At 41.5% G+C, this 19,568-nt stretch overlaps 1 protein-coding gene across 4 annotated transcripts in view; it reads left to right on the top strand.

The window, feature by feature from the left end:
* Positions 1 to 19,568, top strand: part of HYLS1 (HYLS1 centriolar and ciliogenesis associated) — a 418,183-nt gene that overhangs the window by 115,247 nt on the left and 283,368 nt on the right. For all 4 annotated transcript variants that reach the window (XM_044060530.1, XM_044060529.1, XM_044060528.1 and 1 more), the window contains 2 exons: positions 14,696 to 14,967; positions 16,992 to 17,050. In XM_044060530.1, coding sequence (XP_043916465.1) covers positions 14,696 to 14,967; positions 16,992 to 17,050 — 331 coding nt within the window. The remainder of the gene's footprint in view (positions 1 to 14,695; positions 14,968 to 16,991; positions 17,051 to 19,568) is intronic.

Below are 19,568 nucleotides of genomic sequence, written 5' to 3'. Positions count from 1 at the left end.
GGTAATATATAGAAAGAGAGATAAGGTAGTGAGGCAGACAATACTAAAACTAGAGAGCAGGTAAAGATATTTCACAGACACAGTTGCATGTGTTACCTTAGTAAAAAAAACAATACTCTGTTAGTGTATCAGACTTTTAAAGATTAAAGTATTTCCCAGGTGCTACTATGAACTTTAAAACTACTCATAACACATACAGATAACTAGGATAAAAGGAGCTGCATTTGCTATTAAAGAAGATAATCAAATAACAAACAAACAAGATTACATAATGTATCAGGTACTACGATGAGCTCTAAGACCTCTTATAACACTGTCAGATAGCTAGGATTAAAAAGAGCTGCATTTAAAAAAAATAATAACGCACTAACAAACAACTTTTACAGTTTCGGGACACTGTACTTTAGGGGTACTAAGACCAGGATAGTTTAAATGCATAGACAAAAGTAATCCGTTATTACTGCAATGGACTACTTGTGGGTCGTTGTTGAGGTTTAAGCCGATTACATAAAAGCCGGCAAAGATTCCGTTCAGTAGGTACACGAATACATTCTGTGTTGGCTTTACTGTTTATTTAATATAGGAAATGGAGGCAAACTGTAGCTGTGGTAAAGGTATTATTTGGGTACTAAGCGTTGCATTGAGTGGTTAGGTAAACATCTGCACTTAGAGAAGGGTAGAACCAAGACATGTTTTCAGATCTACAGCAGTGGAATCGGTTCTTTCATACCTTCATGCTTCATGCTTCATGCTCATGCTGTACGATTTGTGAAGTTCCATAATTTTCTCTTTGAGTTCCTTGGTCTGGTTTGGTGCCAGTTTAAACTCTCCAACATAATCCAGCCCATGTAGGTCTGGGTCATAGTCTCCAAGTTCAGACTGGATTGTGTAGGACCCCAGCAAAGCTAGTGTTGCAAATGAGTAGGGTAGACGCCCTGCGAGGATGTTCTGTCACAGCTGGAGACACAAGTAGTATCTTGTTATATCTTCTGTCAACTGAGCAGGATTGGGAGGATAAAACTTCACACTGAAGGTAAAGTTCCAAGATCCGCCTACAAATTTACAAATGATTTGTACGTTAACACAATCCCTGGTGCGGACAACTCAGCTGCCATTGGTTTTAAGCATCATCATAGTTCCTTGTTCTCTTCCACTCTGTAATTCCGTGTCAATGTGTGTTTAAGGAACGGCTTTCACTTCCAGCACCATGCAGCAAAAAGGGTTATGTAGAACTTCATTAGGGACGGAAGGGGGACAATAACAATCACTTATTACTTATGCTATTTTTTCTTTCCTAGTTGTCTGTGAATAGAGGACCAGAATTTTTTTGATTATTTTTATGATTAAGTTATAGTTGGTCATAGTATTGTTTTTTTTTATCTTTGTATATTTTTTTTTTTTTTTTTTTGCCTAATTACAAAGTTCCTTGTATTGCTGAAAGTTTTTAAGCTACTCCCTCCAAGCCTTGTCTCTAGTACGCATAATGTTTCTAGTGAGAGTGGATAACCTGGGGAGTGTTTTACTTTTACTCTTTATACATAGAGGGGCAAGGTTATTTAGGGTGTTTTAAAAAAGGTATTTAAAGTTGTAACTGTACCATCTGATGGGAGAGTTTTTAGTAAAAACCCGTTGAAGGACTTTAGGATGCTGCTAAATAACTCTTTGCTAAATTTTGTGAGATTCCTGGTTGGTTTAAGTTGGTGGGTAAAGGGATGATGAGTGGTAAGTCTGTGTGTGTATGCAGGGAGATGGCCACTTAGGGAATTAGGATAGGTTCCACTGATAGTATATTTACTGGGCTCTGAGACTAAAATCCAGTCAAGAATTGTGGCCTTATTGATTTTGTTGCATCTAGCAGATGTTCATCATGTTACCCTGCTGCAGTCATTACACTTGGGGTTATCCTGCCGTCAGGCGGTCCCGCAGTCGGCACGAATTCCAAAATCTTGGTCCGGCGTCAGTTGCTATCGCTTCTTCCTGACGTCAGAGCACCAGGGGTATATCAGAGGCATCCAACACCATTTTCTTCAGTCTTTCTTGCCGCGTGGTGCCAGAAGCAGAAGCAGTTCGCAAGTGCCGGTCGGCCGACACCTGAGATTTTCTAATCGAGTTTCAGTCCGAAGTCTTCAAAGCTAAGTACCCCGTTGGGGAACCTTTCCTTGCCTCAGTCCGATGTCAGAAAAAGTTAACAATTGCATTTCTTGTGGGAAGCAAATACCTCATAAGGACTTTCATTCTTTTTGTATACCTTGCCTAGGCCCAGACCACGACGTCACTGGTTGTCGGTTTTGTGCTAGGTTCAACAAGCGAACTATAAAGCGTCACTTTGATTACGCACGACACTACTTCGGTAGAAAATTTAATTACACTATGCCGTCGGAGCAACCGACTACCGGCTTGCATAAAAAACGAAGGATAAGGACCGGCAGCCTAGATCCAAGCCAGACTCCGAGGCCTCGGCTGGCCCGGTCGCCGGTTCTCCGGTTTTCAGTGAGGCGCCTACGCAGCCCCTGGCTACCGCTGAATTGGATCCCCAGACCGCATTGGATCCCCCAGCAGAGATTTCTAGGCCGACACAGCCATTTTCCTTAGGCCCTACCGACGACATTGCAGTAGGGGAAGCCAGTGCTGCAGAAACACCTTTGGTTTATGAAGGTGTCTTCAGACCGACTACCCTCACCATAAAATCTTATGCTAAGCTTAAGACTCCTCTAAAACCAAAAAAGCCTACACTTCAGTCTCCAGGTCAAGGCCCTATGCTTAAGAAACAGATGCTTAAAATGGCTGAAGATTTAATTTCTTTGATCAGGTGTCCCCCCCCCCCCCCCGACAAAAGGCCTAGACAAGAGGAGGATTATGCCTCCTCTGATCAGGTGTCTGTTTCCTCAGGCTCCTCTGAGGAACAGGATTACTCCTTTCCCCCTTATGAAGACTCTGATGCTGAAGATTCCATTCCCTCAGCTTCTACCCCTGAAGATTACTCCTTTGGGGAAACCTTACACACCATGAGGGAACATTTCCACTGGGAAGGTCAGGACTACTCTGACTCAAAGAAAAGGCTCAGAGAGTTTCTTTTACTCCCCCAGCACAGACCACTTGCTATCCCCCCAGTTTTGGACATAGTGGATGATGTCTTCTTAGAATCTAGTCTAAATCCAGATTCTCTGCCTCCTGCTCCAGCCAAACCAGATAGATACTATACAGTGCCTGACTCTCACAAATTCCTTTACAAAAGCCCTGCTGCTGATCCAGAGACAATCTCCCAGGGTCCCAAAGGGGCTCAGGCTTCTATGGCTAAAAATCCTGTACCCACAGAAAGGGACTCCAGAGCACTAGATAGGTGGGGGAAGAAGGTTTACACCTCAACTACTCTAGCTATGAGAGCACTAAATTGTCATTTTCACATGCTTAAACACCAGCAATTCCTAATGTCTCAAATAAAACAAAAGATGGGCATGCACCCTCAACAGTCTGAATTCAAGGAAATGCAAGAACTGCTGCATGCAGCTGAACAGGTGGGCAAACATACTTTACAATGTGGTTTTGATTCCTTGGAAGCTTCCTCTAGAGCAGCTGTTACTGGGTCTGTTATACGTAGGCATGCTTGGTTAAAGGAACAATCTCTGCCTGATCATGTTAAAGCAAAGTTACTGGATGCACCCTTACAGCAGGATGTTTTATTTGGGGTTAAAGCAGAGGAGGTTTTAAAGAAAATGGAGGATAAGGCAAAATCTATGCAAATGGTCAAAGATTTCTTACAGGTACAGCCCCCACGCTTCAGCAGAAATTGGTCCTTTCCAGCTTCTGACAGACCACAGAGGGATAAATACAGGCGCCCAAGGGGCAGAGGACAAGCACAAATCCCTTACAAACCTCGCCAATGGGGCACTACAACACAGAAGGGAGGAGAAGACAGGTCCCATACCACTAGAAGGCAAACACAATGACTCAAACCTCAAACTGCCAAGCAAAACCCTCTTGGCAGCACCCTTGGGAGGAAAATTAGCACTTTTTGCAGACAACTGGCGCATCGTCACAAAGGGCAAATGGGTCCTAGACATTATCTCACACGGATACAGATTCCATTTCCACACCTTGCCAAGGATAAAAGGAATGCCAAACCTGCCACAAAATCAATGGGCAGAGGCACAAAAACAAATTACAGCTCTCATGGACATGAGAGCCATTCAACTGGTACCTACACAGGAGCAAGGCCAAGGATTTTACTCAAGGCTCTTTCTAGCCCCCAGAAAGGACAATGCTTGGAGACCCATTCTGGACCTTTCAATCTTAAACACCTTTTTGCAAGTACCCAAATTCAAGATGCTAACACTACAGCAGCTTCTTCCCATGTTGGGCAAGAAAGCTCGGCTAGTAACATTGGACCTCAAGGAGGCATACCTGCATGTCCCTATCAGACAAAATTGCAGAAGATACCCCCATTTCATTGCAGGTTCAACCCACTACCAATTCTTTGCACTGCCCTTTGGCTTATCTACTGCGCCCAGGGTCTTCACAAAATGCCTGGCACCAGTAATTGCATACTGCAGACAGAGAGGAATTCAAATATACCCATACCTGGACGACTGTCTCATCCAAGCAGAAAGCAAGGACATTCTCTTACAACACCTGGCTTTTGGAAGACATCATCTAAGTTGCCTAGGGTACACAGTAAACGAAAAGAAATCAAAACTAGTGCCCTCACAAATTGTCATTCCTGGGTGCCAGCTTGAATACAACGGCCCAGATGGCTTATCTGACGCCAGACAAACCACTACAATTAACTCAATACTTCAGAACAATGGCAACAAAGACCCAACTCCCTGCAAGAAAAATTCTGCAGGCCTTGGGCTTCATGGCATCTTGCATACTACTAATACCATGTGCAAAACTGCATATGAGGAAATTACAATGGTACCTAAAAAGCGTATGGACTCAACACAACCACAGCTTGGAAACAATGATAAATCTCATTCCCTGCCTTCAACATGAGTTTCTATGGTGGTCACAGGCTTGTCACCTAAACAAGGGTCAGCCTTTCATCCTACCCCCAGCCAGGCAAACTATGACAACAGATGCATCGGACTGTGCTTGGGGGCACACATGGCAGGACGGTGCATTCAAGGCTTATGGACAGCAGATCAAAGGAATCTGCACATCAATCAAAAAGAAATGTTAGCTGCACAAAATGCTCCGACAGCCTTCAAGGACCTCTTGCATCCAGGACAGCTTATCATAAGGACAGACAACACCACAGTAATGTGGTACATAAACAAGGGGGTACACACTCCTACCCTCTATGCAGGCAAGCAATGACCTTGTGGAACACAGCACTGGCTTACCAAGTTCAATTACAAGCTCAATTCCTACCAGGTAAAAAGAACACATTGGCAGACAACCTAAGCAGAAACATCATGGATCCCCACGAGTGGAAACTGGATCCACAAGTATTCGTGGAACACAGCACTGGCTTACCAAGTTCAATTACAAGCTCAATTCCTGCCAGGAAAAAAGAATACATTGGCAGACGACCTAAGCAGAAACATCATGGATCCAGAAGTATTTGCAATGATAACTCAAAAATGGGGGCTCCCAGACATAGACCTGTTTGCCAACCCTCAAAACTATCAGCTAACAAAGTTTTGCACAAGGACTTTTCTCCATCAAGCTTGGAAAGTGGACGCACTCTCATTCATTTGGAAAATGCTAACAGTATATGCCTTTCCTCCACTACCCCTTCTCACAAAGGTGCTACTGAAAGTCAGGATGGAGAGACCCCGAATGGTACTCAATGCTCCAGACTGGCCACGCCAGCATTGGTACCCACTATTAAGGAATATGGCCCAGGGCCCACCATGGATTCTACCACAAATTACCCACCTGCTCACACAGCAAAACAATCAAATTCTACACAGCCAGCTCAAAACCTTAAACTTGGCTGCATGGCAAATCACCTAAGCAACCAGCCAGCTCCTCTCTCACAAGCTGTTATGGAAGTTATTCTGGAGGCCAGGAGACCCAGCTCCAGGAAAGCCTACTCAGACAAATGGAAAAGGTTTTGCGCCTGGAACCAAGCTAAAGGCCAAAATACCCTTCAACCTGACATACCTCAGATTCTGCAATATCTAACTGAGATGTTACACAAAGGGCTTTATTTTTCATCTATTAAAATCCACGCCTCAGCCATTTCTGCTCACTACAACATGGATCCTCCCTTATTTTCACATCCACTTTTAAGGCAGTTTCTCAGAGGGTCCAAGAACATTAGGCCTCCCAGGAGAGCACCAACACCTACTTGGGACCTCAACTTTGTTCTGGAAAAACTCACGCTACCTCCTTTTGAGCCAGCTTTCTCAGCTGACTTAAAGTTTATATCATGGAAGATTGCCCTGCTGCTAGCAATCACTTCAGCTAGAAGAGTTTCAGAACTTCAGGCACTAATGGCAGTAGAGCCTTTCCTCATTTTTCATCAAGACAGAGTTTCTCTACGAACTATCCCCTCCCTTATGCCTAAGGTGGTATCCAGTGTGGCTCTAAATCAAACCATCCATTCACCCACCTTCTTTCCAAATCCACAGAACAAAGGAGAAAGACTCCTGCATTCCTTGGACATTCACAGGCAGCTACGTTACTACTTGGATAAAACTAAGGTTTTCAGAAAGTCTGACCAGCTTTTTGTATCCTACAGCATCACAAGGAAGGCTATCTCAAAACAAACCATTTCCAAATGGATAGGACATTGCATACGTTTGTGCTACACCCACCATGGAAAACCAGTTCCTGCTACCATAAGGCCCCACTCTACCAGGGCAGCAGCTACATCTACAGCCTTCCTCAGGGGGATGCCAACCAAGGATATTCTGGAAGCTGCAACTTGGGAGTTCAGTACACACCTTCACCAAACATTACCACTTACCACTTTACTCTAAGACTAGAGCTGGCGTCGCCACTGTTTGACTCCACCGCCCATCCTTAGCTTTGGGATTCTACCCAAGTGTAATGACTGCAGCAGGGTAACACGATGAACATAGTACAGTTTTGTACCTACCATAAATGTAGATGTTCGAGTGTATACCCTGCTGCTGTCCAGGTTGCCCTCCCTCCATCCCGTCTAAACTAGCTGAACTTATCTCTACCACTCTATTCTATACTACCTCTGTGGTGTATTTGCTTGTGCCTAAGGGTTTATTTATTTTACATTTGTTACCCAGACTGATTTTTTCATAAGTAATGGTATTGGATACCCAGGAAAGAAATTATTTGAGTATGGGTATGTAGTTTTCAGGAGGAAGTAAATTACAGTAATACTGTGTGTGTGTGTGTGTGTGTGTGTGTGTGTGTGTGTGTGTGTGTGTGTGTGTGTGTGTGTGTGTGTGTGTGTGTGTGTGTGTGTGTGTGTGTGGGTTTTGTTTTATTTTTTCCATATAGCTATATGTATATATATATATATATATATATATATATATCTTTTGCCTGCCTATTAGGGGCACCTGACATCTGGGGCAAGAAAATCTGAAGAAAATGGCGTCGGATGCCTCTGATATACCCCTGGCGCCCTGACGTTAGGGAAGAAGCGACAGCAACCGACGCCGAACCAAGACTTTGGAATTCGTGCCGACTGCGGGACCGCCTGACGGCAGGATAGCCCCAAGTGTAATGACTGCAGCAGGGTATACACTCGAACATCTACATTTATGGTAGGTACAAAACTGTACTTTGTTGTGATTAGTTGAGTCAGACCAAATAAATTTGTGCAGGATGAGGGATTATCAGAGGTTAGATTTTGCCAGTCAGTATTAACATTACCCAGACTGATTTTTTCATAAGTAATGGTATTGGATACCCAGGAAAGAAATTATTTGAGTATGGGTATGTAGTTTTCAGGAGGAAGTAAATTACAGTAATACAGTGTGTGTGTGTGTGTGTGTGTGTGTGTGTGTGTGTGTGTGTGTGTGTGTGTGTGTGTGTGTGTGCGCGTGTGTGTTTAGTATGGCTTTAAAAGTGTTAGCTAAGTGAAATTTAGGGATCACGTTGTAATAGGAAGGAGATATTATTGGAGCTTTGATACAGTAGGGTGGTGACTCCTTTTTTTGTGGGGCTAGTCAGTGCCTATGATGTTGTTATAGCCTGGCGGTAATATTTCTGTATCTTTCATATTGGAATTAAGCCCTGTTTCACTGATGGCTAGGGTATCTGTAAAATGGAGTGATATCCAGGCCTGTAGATCTGTCATTTTATTAGAAATACTGCAAAGATTTAATTTTCTTAGAATTGCGTTTTTGGTTGGACTTGTGCTTGATGAACTGGGAGAATGATGTGTCTGTTAATGGGAATCAGATTAGGTGGAAAATGTTTTTGTATAAGGAGTAAAGGATGCATTAGAAAAGGGATGGTTTGTAACTGAATGAGGGGAGTTATCTGGGTTGTTACTGTGCTTGCAAGAACTGGTGGAATTTGAGGTTTAGGTTTAGATTAGTAGGGCTAGGGTTTGGGTGTATGTTCCCACACAATTGATTGAGTTCTGAAGCAAAATTTTGGAATAATTCTTAAGGGTGGGTATGATTGGATGTTTGTTTTGAGAAAGGGGTGATCACAGTTAGGTATTCTATATTTAAAACAGAGAGCAGTGGAGAGACTGAAAAAAAGTCTTTTAGATGTAAAAGTGAAGGACTGAGGTTGTGTAAAAGAATAGTGGTTGTCTGAGATGCACAGAAAGAGGCTGAGATGATTAAGAGATTAGGTAATTATATTGTGGGGGATGTTGCAAACTATCCTGCTGTTGAGTGGCTATATCTGTTAGGGGGTGGGGTATGGTACAGAATAAATATAGAGTAAGGAGGGGTGGGTGGAATTGAGGGTAGGGTATGTGAGTGGAATGAGTATGAACGAAACGAGGGCAAACAGAGAGGTATTCACCTGCTGAGAATGATTGGATATCTCAAAAGAAACAAAGTGGATTATACTCCTAGCTGGTCAGAACTTCAACCCCAGCTGTTTAATGTCTTTTATGTCCTTATAGCTATCTTCTTCTTCTTCTTTCGGCTTTTCCCGGTCAGGGGTCGCCACAGCGGATCACCTTGTCCGCACATTGAATGGCAGTGGAGTTTTACGGTGTCGAGTTGCCAGCCCGGCGCCCAACCTTCCACAGAAGGCACACTCACACGCACACCTAGGGCCAATTTAGAGTGTCCAATCCACCTGCAGCATGTCTTTGGGATGTGGGAGGAAACCGGAGCACCTGGAGGAAACCCACGCGACCACAGGGAGGACATGTAGACTCCGCACAGAAGGCACCCCAGCCGGGGATCGAACCGGAGAACCTCTTGCTGTGAGGCAGCAATGCTAACCACTGCACCACCGTGGCCGCCCATGTCCTTATAGCTATCTAAAGGTCCAAAATCAAAGTAGATTTAAAGGGTATAGTGCTTAACAGTGTAGTGTCATATTTTTCTTAGCTAGAGTTTGTTCCATTAAATTAAGAATGTTGAACTTTCACTTTTAAGTGTAATGGGAATGGCTGAGGGTGAGGGGAAAGCTTAATAATCAAAGGGCAGGCTACTAAAGGTGTGGTGATTAACAGTATAAGATAATATCATTAGCCAGAGTTTGTTCCTTTGAGTTAAGGATGTTTGAACTGTCCCTTTGAGTGTGACAGGAAAGGCAGCGAGGTTAAGGATCAAATGGCAGCTATTAAAACTATGTTTACCTGTTTTCTTTGCAGCATTGTTTAATAAGGGTCTATATTAGATGAGCGACCGTTCCGAAGTTCGAATCATAGATGGTCGATATCATATGATCGAACGTCGGAAAGGTCGAAGGTGAAAGTCAACGGCTTTTCACATGCAGAATGGGAAATTTTCCCTTTCTGCACTAAAGTGCGTTCTCTGAGTTGGTATATTTAAGTAGGGGGTGTGTGGTGGGTGCAGGGGGGGCTTGCCCCCCTGCTCAGAGCGCCAAGTTAATTTTTTTTTTTTTTTTTTTTTTTTATATAGTCAATGTTTCGAACTTCGCTCATGTGAGGTTCGAAGTTTTGAAACTTCGACTATATAATATAGACCCATCTAATAAGGACAAACGTAAATTACAGTATGTAAATGTTCATAGACAGCTGCAGTTCTACTTGCAGAAAACTAGTGGCTAACGAAAAGGTAACCAACTTTTTATCTACTTTTGCTACAAGCTGGCTGGGCCAAAAGGAATCTAAAGTTACCTTGTCTTGGTGGCTGGCAAATGGCATATCTTATGTTTTTCTCAAAAATCGAGACTATACCAGGTCAGCTTAAAGTTTAAGATCCATGGCTATATCTGTAGCCTTTTCTTAGAAATTCTTCTGGGGGTGATATTTGTGCAGCTGTGATATGGACTTCATAGTTTTGCAAGACACCACACACTGGATGTGATTTCAAGGTCCAAGTCTTCCTTTTGGAGTCCTATTCCTCTGAGGTATTCTGTCATGATAAAACAAAAATCCCTTGAAAGCACCTAGCCGAGGTACCAGGAAGCACCATTAAATAGTTTGAATTTTACCTGTGTAGTTTGGCGTCCATTTCTTTTGCTCCAGTTATTCTGCTCTAGTTTTTTGTTAGTATTCTGTCATGATGTCTTCCAAGACTTATAGATGGAGGACTCTCTCTCTGAAGAGAATGGACTTGTACATGTAAAATATAAAAGTTGGTACATAATCAAAGTTAGATCTTCATGAACTATAGCTGTCCTAAACATATCCTCCCTACTCTCATCCTGTTGATTTACTCCCCCCCCCCCCCCCCCCACACTGGCCTTGTTGACTGTAAATAAAGTCTTTACAGGGTAAGGACTAGACCATTTAGCAGTGTGGCAGTTTTAATAGAGGATATCATCAATTCCTTGACGAACACGCTCTGCAGGGGAGAGGGAAGCACAATGCATTATGGAAGCTAAGATGAGAGCTGAAGCTTTGCATTAAGCTGTAAATTGTGAGTGAATGCCTTTGGCTTGGCAGCCAGTCAAAGTGTTCAAAATAGACAGATGTAGATCATGAACATCCAACTCTATGTGAAGTACATGGTTTTCTTTTTGTAGGCAGGCTGCATTGGTGCATCATGTGGCATTTATCTTCATCTTAAGTCAGGTGGCATGATACATCATGCAGTATTTTTTGTTTCATTAATAAGGATACAAGTGATTGTAAAGCAGGTATAAAGTTGCTTTATAATTGCCAGTGGTAATGTGGGCAGTAAACTTTGGGGAGAGTTACAGCCATACTCCTGTGAACATTGTTTGCTGGCTCATTAAAAAAAAAAAATCTTATAGTATTAGAAAAAGTGCAATATTTCAATTTGTTTGGTAGGGAATCCTGTTCTGCCTAGGCCAGACTGGGATGCCTGTCCTTAGAGAAGATTTGCAACACATTGTCTCCTGCCTCACCCCCCCCCCCCCCAAACAAACCCATACTGATCTCTATGCGTAATCCTCAAGAAAAGCTCAGCAAATCTGTTTACAAAAATTGCCATAAATTTATAATAATGGTTCAACACAGATATAGGTATGTAGAATAGTGTAGGATAATTCCCGTCCTTCCTTGCGTGTCACTGAGAGCACTGTTTCCTTCCAAGGCTTAGAGGGGACTGCCCCTTGTTATAGTGTTGAACAATAAGGCCAACTCTTCCATGGCTATTATTTTTTTTTTTTTCTCAATGCCCATACCTGTAAGGGAATCTCAAGACACCTTGGCTGTTTGAGAGGATCTCGAGTAAAATGGTAGCAAACAATGTCTGATACAGTTATTTCATTTTCTAATCATCTCACCTCTCCCTCGCCATCTTGAGACGATGTGTGCATTTAAATTTTGTTTTCAGATGACATGATGATTTCTGCTGTGGAATTGTTTAGTTCTTTGTCTTTTAAAATATTATCTGGAGCATTTTGCTTCACTCTGCATGTGGTTATCAGTCTTGTTAATAGAGCTGGTGTTCCACGAATTGATGAATCACAAAACACATTGAATGATCAAATCTTGGGACACTGAAGGATGTCTTCCACTGGCCTGTGGTATTATATTTTTGCTACATCTCTGCACACATGCAGTCATTGGAGCTGTTTCAGCATGGCTTAACAAGTGGTGCCCATTAATGACTGCACTTCAGTGATGAAGCAAAAGTTATTTATTTATTTATATTTGTTGACCAGGAGTGTCCGACTGGACGTAGGTCCATTTTCAGCGGAGGCCCGGGGAGAAAAGCTCCACAGTTAAAAATAAACAGACAGTAGTTACATTGGATTACATAGCAATTAACAATTTACATAGCAATTACTTGCAACATATTTACAGATGAAGAACATAGTACATCAGTAGACAACTAGAATCTTTATCTGTGAAGTACATAACGGACATTAACAAATGTTACAATAAGAAGTTCCTGCTGTATAATAAGTACTAGGCTTATGAGCTTGCTATAATCAAGGTAGTTAGTGGAGTGGAAAGAAAGGTAGTGGTTGGATGGGGGTGGGTGATATTAGAGTGGGAGTTGCAAGGGCAATAGCCAGCATGTTTTTAGGTGCACTTTTAGTAAAGTTTTGAAGTGGGTGCATGATGATACGGAGGTAATTGTGGGTGGGAGGGAGTTCCATAATTTGGCTATGGTGCAAGAGAATAGTGCTTCACCAGCAGAGTTATTGGCTTTAGTGATCTGCAAGTGATTTTTGTTGCTGGATCTTAGTGGTCTGATGATGCGATAGGGTTGGAGTAGATTCTGGGGGGATGGGACATTTAGTGGATGATTTACTAGTTTGTCGGCGAGTGAGAGTTGATACCATTCAAGGAGGTGAGGGAGTTAAAGCCAGCCCAGTTCAGCAAGTGAGAGACAGTGGTGACTACGGTAGGATGCCCCTGTGGCGAATTTGGCGATTTTGTTGTAGCAGGTCTCTAGCTTTTTTAGATCGCATTGCCTTAGGTTGGTATATATTGGAGAGGCATAAAGTAGGGTGGAGATAAGGTGGGAATTTGCTATTGAAATCTTTGCTGCTTTGGTGAGAAGTTGTTTATTTCTGTATAACACTCCTGGTTTTTTGTGGACTTTTTTTATGGTCATGGATATGTGAATGTCAAATTTTAGTTTGTCTATTTCCACTCCTAGCAATTTGGTGTGTTCAGTTGGGTATATAGTGGTGTTGTCTTTTGCTGTGATGTTAAAGTGAGAGTTGTTTTGAGTATGTTTGGTGGGTTGGAAGATGAGTAGTTTAGTTTTGTTTGGGTTGAGTATTAATTGGGCATCGGATAACCAAGTTTCAACAGAAGAAAAGGCTTCCTGTGTGACTTTTTGCAGTTTGGGTAGGGACTTGGCTGAGCAGATCATGGTTGAGTCATCTGCGTATTGTATGAGTGTGCCATGTTTGGTGGCAGAGGCTAGATTATTGGTGAAAACAGAGAAGAGTAGGAGTCCAAGGATGGATCCTTGGGGAACCCCTATGGAAACAGGTAGTCGGGGAGATATGTCATTCTGCCATACAACGGATTGTTGGCGGTCAGACAGGTAACTTTGAAACCAGTTGGTGACTGATTGTGAGAAGGATAGGTTATTGAGGACAGAGATAAGTTGTTTGTGTGGGACCATGTCAAATGCTTTAGATAGGTCTAGGAACGTAGAAGAGGAGAGATAGCCATTGTTTTTATGTTGAAGGATAGTGTTAGTAAAGGAGAGTAAGGCAGTGGTAGTGCTATGGTTTGGTCGGAAACCATGCTGAGTATTGGAAAGGAGGTCGTTAGTAAGGAGGTAGTCTGAGACCTGAGAGTGTATCTATCTCTCTAGTATTTTGGAGAGTGGAGAGAGAATAGCTATGGGGCAGTAATTGGTTATTTCTGCGGAGGGTCCGCCTTTGTGGAGGGGAATTTTATGTGATACTTTCCACAGTGTGGGAATGTAACTTTCTGACAGAGATCGGTTAATCAAGTTGGATACTGGGTAGGCCAGAGCATCAGCTGCGATTTGTAGGTATTCACTTGGGAGGTTGTCTGCTGCTAATTTGCTGGGCTTAAGTTTAGTTAAGAGTTTTTTTTATGTTGGAGGTAGGTACAGGAGAAAAAGAGAAGGCAGTGGGGAGATTACTAGTTGAAGGTGTGGGTTGGAGGGGGGTTGTGTTGTTTAGCTAGTGATAGTATGGTTTGTGTGAAGTGTGAAGAAAGTTAGCATAGTGGGAAGGTAGAAGGCAACATATATAACACGGGGGGGGGTAGAAGGTAACATATATAACACGGGGGGGGGGTAATTTGAAGTGAAATGAATGGCTTTGGTCGCGCCTGCTATAAAGCATCCACAACCCCCTTCCCTTGGGAAATGATAGTATCTTGGCCTAGTTGAAAATGAGAGCAGGGAAAAAATACTCTTTCTGCAAGTCATGGTGCCTGTCTGCACATTCACTTGTGAGTAAATGGCTTTCCTCTTTCTCTAAATATTTGAAGTTCAGTTATTCTTGGGTGGTCTGCAACTGGATATCCACTTAACAGATATTCATATACCACATGCCAGACAAGTTTACAGTTTTTTAATACTTGGCTTTTGTGTGCCTAAGATTTTTTGCAAGTCGGCAGATTGGGTGTGCATTGAAATATCATTATTGACTTTTTTGAAGCAGATTTTGTTTGCAAATAACAGTGACTAAAAAAAACATGTTTTCTAGGGAGAATTTGTTAAACTTGTACATAAATATTTCTCTGTAGACATCATTCTCCATTACTGGGAAAGAAAATTGCCCTGTTAATGTATACAGCACTCTCAGTCAGGAGTATGATCCCTATAGTGTGCATACTGTGGCGCAGAAGAGGTCTCGACCCACGTCTGCACCTCCTTTGATGAGGACACTGAACATACTGCACAGCCCAGGTGCAGAGAGCAGCAGCAGTGCATTATTGTCTGATGCAAGCAGAAACAGCAGCCCTGAGAGTACAGCAAAGGTGTTGAAGAAACCGGCAATACAAAGAAAAATATTAAGGTAATAACACTGCAAAGGAGATATACCAGTGACGCACTAGAACTTGCCTCCATCTTAGATGGTTGTGTTTTGTCATGTGTCTGTCACATCAACAAGTATCATGTAAATAATGACAAGACATAGTGCAGAACATCGAAATGAGGGGGTATATGTGTCCCACAGGAGTACTGCTTTCATGGGTACAAGACATACAGGTACTTGTCCAGACTGCTCAAAAGGGTTGTAATGCATATGGATAGCCTGGATGATAAATAAGGAGTGGTTAATCACTGAATACTACAGTATTCTACTCTTAGTGGTGTCTAGGCATACCTGAATAGTTAGTCCATAACAGTCTTTCAGTAATGTTAGAAGGCAGACTGTGCCTGACAATCTACAGTTGCAGATGGGAGAGAGAGCACATTGAAGTTAATAGGACTTAACAGAATGCATTTGTTATCAAATTATTTTATTTATTTATTTATTTTACATTTGTTAACCGGGAGAGTCCGACTGGATACATGTCCATTTTCAGCGGAGGCCCGGGGAGAAAAGCTCCAAGTACATAACAGACATATTAACATTGTTAATGCAAAAAAAGGAAGATAGTTGAGTTCTAAATACAATATAAAGATACATCACATCTTGGGAAAAAAAAAACAACAGCAGCATATAAAAAAAAAACATAGCCTGTTTGGTCAGTGCTGGAAGGCTACTTTTTCCAGACTGTAACATAGTACCTGGTAGGGAAGTTGAGATTTGAAGTACCCAGATAAGGATACAGGTAATTTAGCATGTCATACCTTCTGTACAGTTACCTAAAATAAAACTAACAAAGTCAGGACGCGGTCAGCTTGGCTTGTTGAGAAGGTCGGTATTGATTTTTATTCATTTTTCTTAGTAAGAATGGCAGCATAACTGTGGGCAGCATTTGAATTACCAGAAATTTATACCAAAAGCTAACCATGATCAATGGTATTATACTGTAGAAATGGTAGCATGCTCATACATGTTAATGCATGTCTTACTCAAACAGTAGGAGTTCCCCAGTGCATTGGCCAAATTTCCCCTTGTCAGTATGAATACTGTCTTGGGTCTCTCTTGAAAAGAGGCCATTGACCTAGTGAAGTTAACCCAGTCAACAAACTGTAAATAAAAATAAATAAAAAAGCTCTTTATTATTTATTTCCTTACAGGCAGCTGTAACAGGCTGCCAGAATGATCGAGGATATGACCAGGTTAGGTAACACTGAGGGACTACCTTGCAAGAAAGGGCATTAAAAACACCACAAGTTGTTTGACTGTAATGCAGTTTGGGTAGCCTGTGACACATCACTTGGAGATCCTTTGGCAAGTAGAAGCTTGCATGTATTGTTCTAACACTACAAGACCATATGGAATCGTTAGTGTAATGGGCAAGCAGTATGCATTTTGAAGGTCACTGATGTGTGTCCACCATGGATATACATCTTGGGAGCTTGGCATCACTTATTCCTGGGACTGTAGTTTGTGTTTCTTAGGCAAGTGTATGTGATATAGGGAGTTGTTGTGTCTTTCGGCTTTTCCCGGTTAGGGGTCACCACAGCGGAACTCCGGTCCGCTAATCATTGTCAGTAGATTTTTATGTGCCAAGTTGCTGGCCCTGATGCACAACCTTCAACGAAGGTACGCCCATTCACGCATGTCTCCCCACAGAAGACGCTGTAGCTGAGAATCGAACAGGACAACGTCTTACTGTGAGGCGACAACGCTACCGCAGCACCACCACCGCTGTAGGGAGTATTCTAGTCAAAACACATGTTCTGCATATTTTGTAATGTAAAACTGTAAACTCTGTTCACCTTATTACTTTACTAATTGATTTTTGTTACTTTGAAAGAGGTATTTGTTTACATTTACTACTATGTAAAATGTTTTTTTCTTTTTTGGAGTCAAGTCCTCTGTCACATGTCTGAAAATTTGTTGAAGTGCACAATTTGATGCAGCTTCAGCTAACTAGATTTATTAATCTAACTGGTGGTGACATTATTTTCCTTATTCAACAGGAAAAGGAATGGAGAATCTCATGTGTATGTTGAATCTTCCTTCAGTGAGCCAGAATCAGGTAAATGGTAAAGACCTGCATCGGTAACTTGTGCTGTGTTTGTAGCATGTTTTTTAACATATTGTAAAAACTGGTAGTACATATACATTTGGCATGCTTGCCTTCTTTTCTCCCCGAACTGCTGAAACATTCCGCTGAGCAACATTAACATACTTGCAAGTAAAGAAGCCATATATATTCACCCCCCCCCCCCCCCCCGTGGAAGAAAATAAATATGGTTCACCAAAGATATCTACTGTGATTACAGTCCTTTCACTTGCATCTGCCCTTCCTTCATTCCTTTCTTTGTATGCTTATTCACCTTATTAAACATATTTTTCAGTTTTTTTCCTTGTTTATAAAAATTGATTTGAGCCACCAAAATACCAGAAATTATAGGAAAAACTGAAAAAAAAATTTCATCACTCAGAAATGTATTTCTTTTATTGCCATCAAATCAATGGTAATAGTAAACAGCAAAGATCTAGATTTGTCACTTAAAGAATTCTCATAACTAATACAATATTTGGGTGGCATATTGGTGGGTGGGGTAGCATTGCCACCTCACAACAGCAAGTCCTGTAGCTCTATTCTGTATTGGGTCACTGCAGGAGTGTGATGCAACTCATGGGCGTTGATCAATAGAATAGGAGTTTGACTAGATGTTCTTTTCTGTGGCGGATGATTAACTGTGCAGTCTTTTCTCTTCCTTTTCATACATACGTACATCTGGTATTTCTTTTTCAACCACCTATTATTGATAGCATCTTACTAGAAGTTGATCTGCTGTAGATTGTAATCCATTTTTTGAACTCTTAAGTCATCCATAGTATGATTAATTCTTATAGCCTACAGTCTCACTGTATGATTTGATGTGCACCCCAGTAAATAACTTTTTTTCCTTTCCAAGTCCTTAAAAACAAACTGATTAACATGGGAAAAGAGACTAATTTTTTTTGTCAATTTTAGAAAGTTCTTGCTTTCATTCCATTGTGTTATAAACTTTTCAGGCAAATCAGCATGACCCTTCCAGAGTAAAATAATACTGTCAGTGAAACAAACATAATAAATAATATGAAAGAATAACATTACTATACACATTTTTTTTCTTCCCAGTAACACAAGATTAACAAAGCTGGGTGCTGACCATAGTAGACCCAGGCCTATACCTTGTTTTTGCTTGCAAGCAACCTGTTTCATAAACAAATCTGAATGCAAGATTTTGAATTTTCATTGAACAAACTATTAAAAGATGTGATACACAAATAGATTCTTTGGACTTATTAACAAAGATAAAGTTTGGTTGTGGTTACTGAGAGTATCTTATTAGCCACAGTGGGTGTGGAATCCCTATATTCTGTTGCATTTCATGACATAGAAATATAGTGGTTTACAAATGTGTTTTTGGCTAGTGGCACTTTTACTGCATCTAAAGTACATCATTTGGCAGTTACTACAGTTTTAGATTTGACCGTGTTTTTGGAAGTAAGTAAAAACTGGGTGCATCCATAACGGCTGCTATGGCCACCTGTTTTGCTAAGATTTTTGGGAAGATAACGGAGAATAGTAACTTTACACAGAATTATTTATTACGGTCACTTTATTTGTGATATTGTTTAATTCTTGAAAGGTAATGTTGATTTGTTTGAACAGATGATAACACAATGGAGGAAATTCAGTTCAGAAGAGGAAGGCATTAGATTTTTAATTATGTTTGCTTACAAGGACTTGAAAGGTTAGTAAGCAGGGTGTAAAGCAAACGTGTTAAATGCAACACTTGGTTTCATTTTGATAGCATATCTTCTGGTCACCTAAAATCAAATATAGTGATAGGTTAGGCTACTGCAGATTATGTGACAGCAACAAAATGCAACATTTGCAGGTTCATTTAGCTGTACCCATGACTGTAGGTTCCTCTGTGGTTCTGGTAAACTATAGTGCTGTGGAATAGGGCAGCTTGCGTGGTTGAATCTTGTACTGACAATTTTTTTGTCACTGCTGTTTGGCTTGGAAATTAGCACTTTAAGGCAGGAAAGAAAAAAAAATTACCTGTCCTTTTCAGATGTTTTAGTAAATTTCCATCATCCTGTTTGCACCTTGATAAGGTTGCAAAGGGCCAGTGGAGATCCTTGTCCCACTGGAACCTGTGGGACCATCAACAGAACAAGTCTATATCACATAGTCGAAGTGTCAAAACTTCGACTATGTAAATATCGAACTCAAAAGTTCGAAAACCAAATACTCTGAACACTCAGAACAGCGATTTTTTTTTTCCCAGGGAAAAAAATTGCTGTTCAGTATAAAACGCGGAAACGCATGAACACTAAATACTGTTTCTAATGTGGGGGGCAAAGCCCCCCACACCCCCCCTACTTAAATATACCAACTCCAAGATCGCACCACAGTGGAGGAAATAGCAAAGCCTTGAAACCGGCCCACCAAATTCTTTCCCCGAGAAAGAATTTGATGTTCCGCAGCTTTGTTATTTTTAGACTTCGAACTTCCCAGTTCGAAGTTTCGGCATTCAGACTTGAGAGCG

Source organism: Protopterus annectens, chromosome 2.part0 (genome assembly GCF_019279795.1).
Source record: "Protopterus annectens isolate FY-2018-M chromosome 2.part0, PAN1.0, whole genome shotgun sequence".
In the NCBI taxonomy this organism is placed as follows: Eukaryota; Metazoa; Chordata; order Ceratodontiformes; family Protopteridae; genus Protopterus; species Protopterus annectens.
The sequence above is the reverse complement of the archived record's forward strand: the minus strand, read 5'-3'. Positions and strand labels throughout refer to the sequence as shown.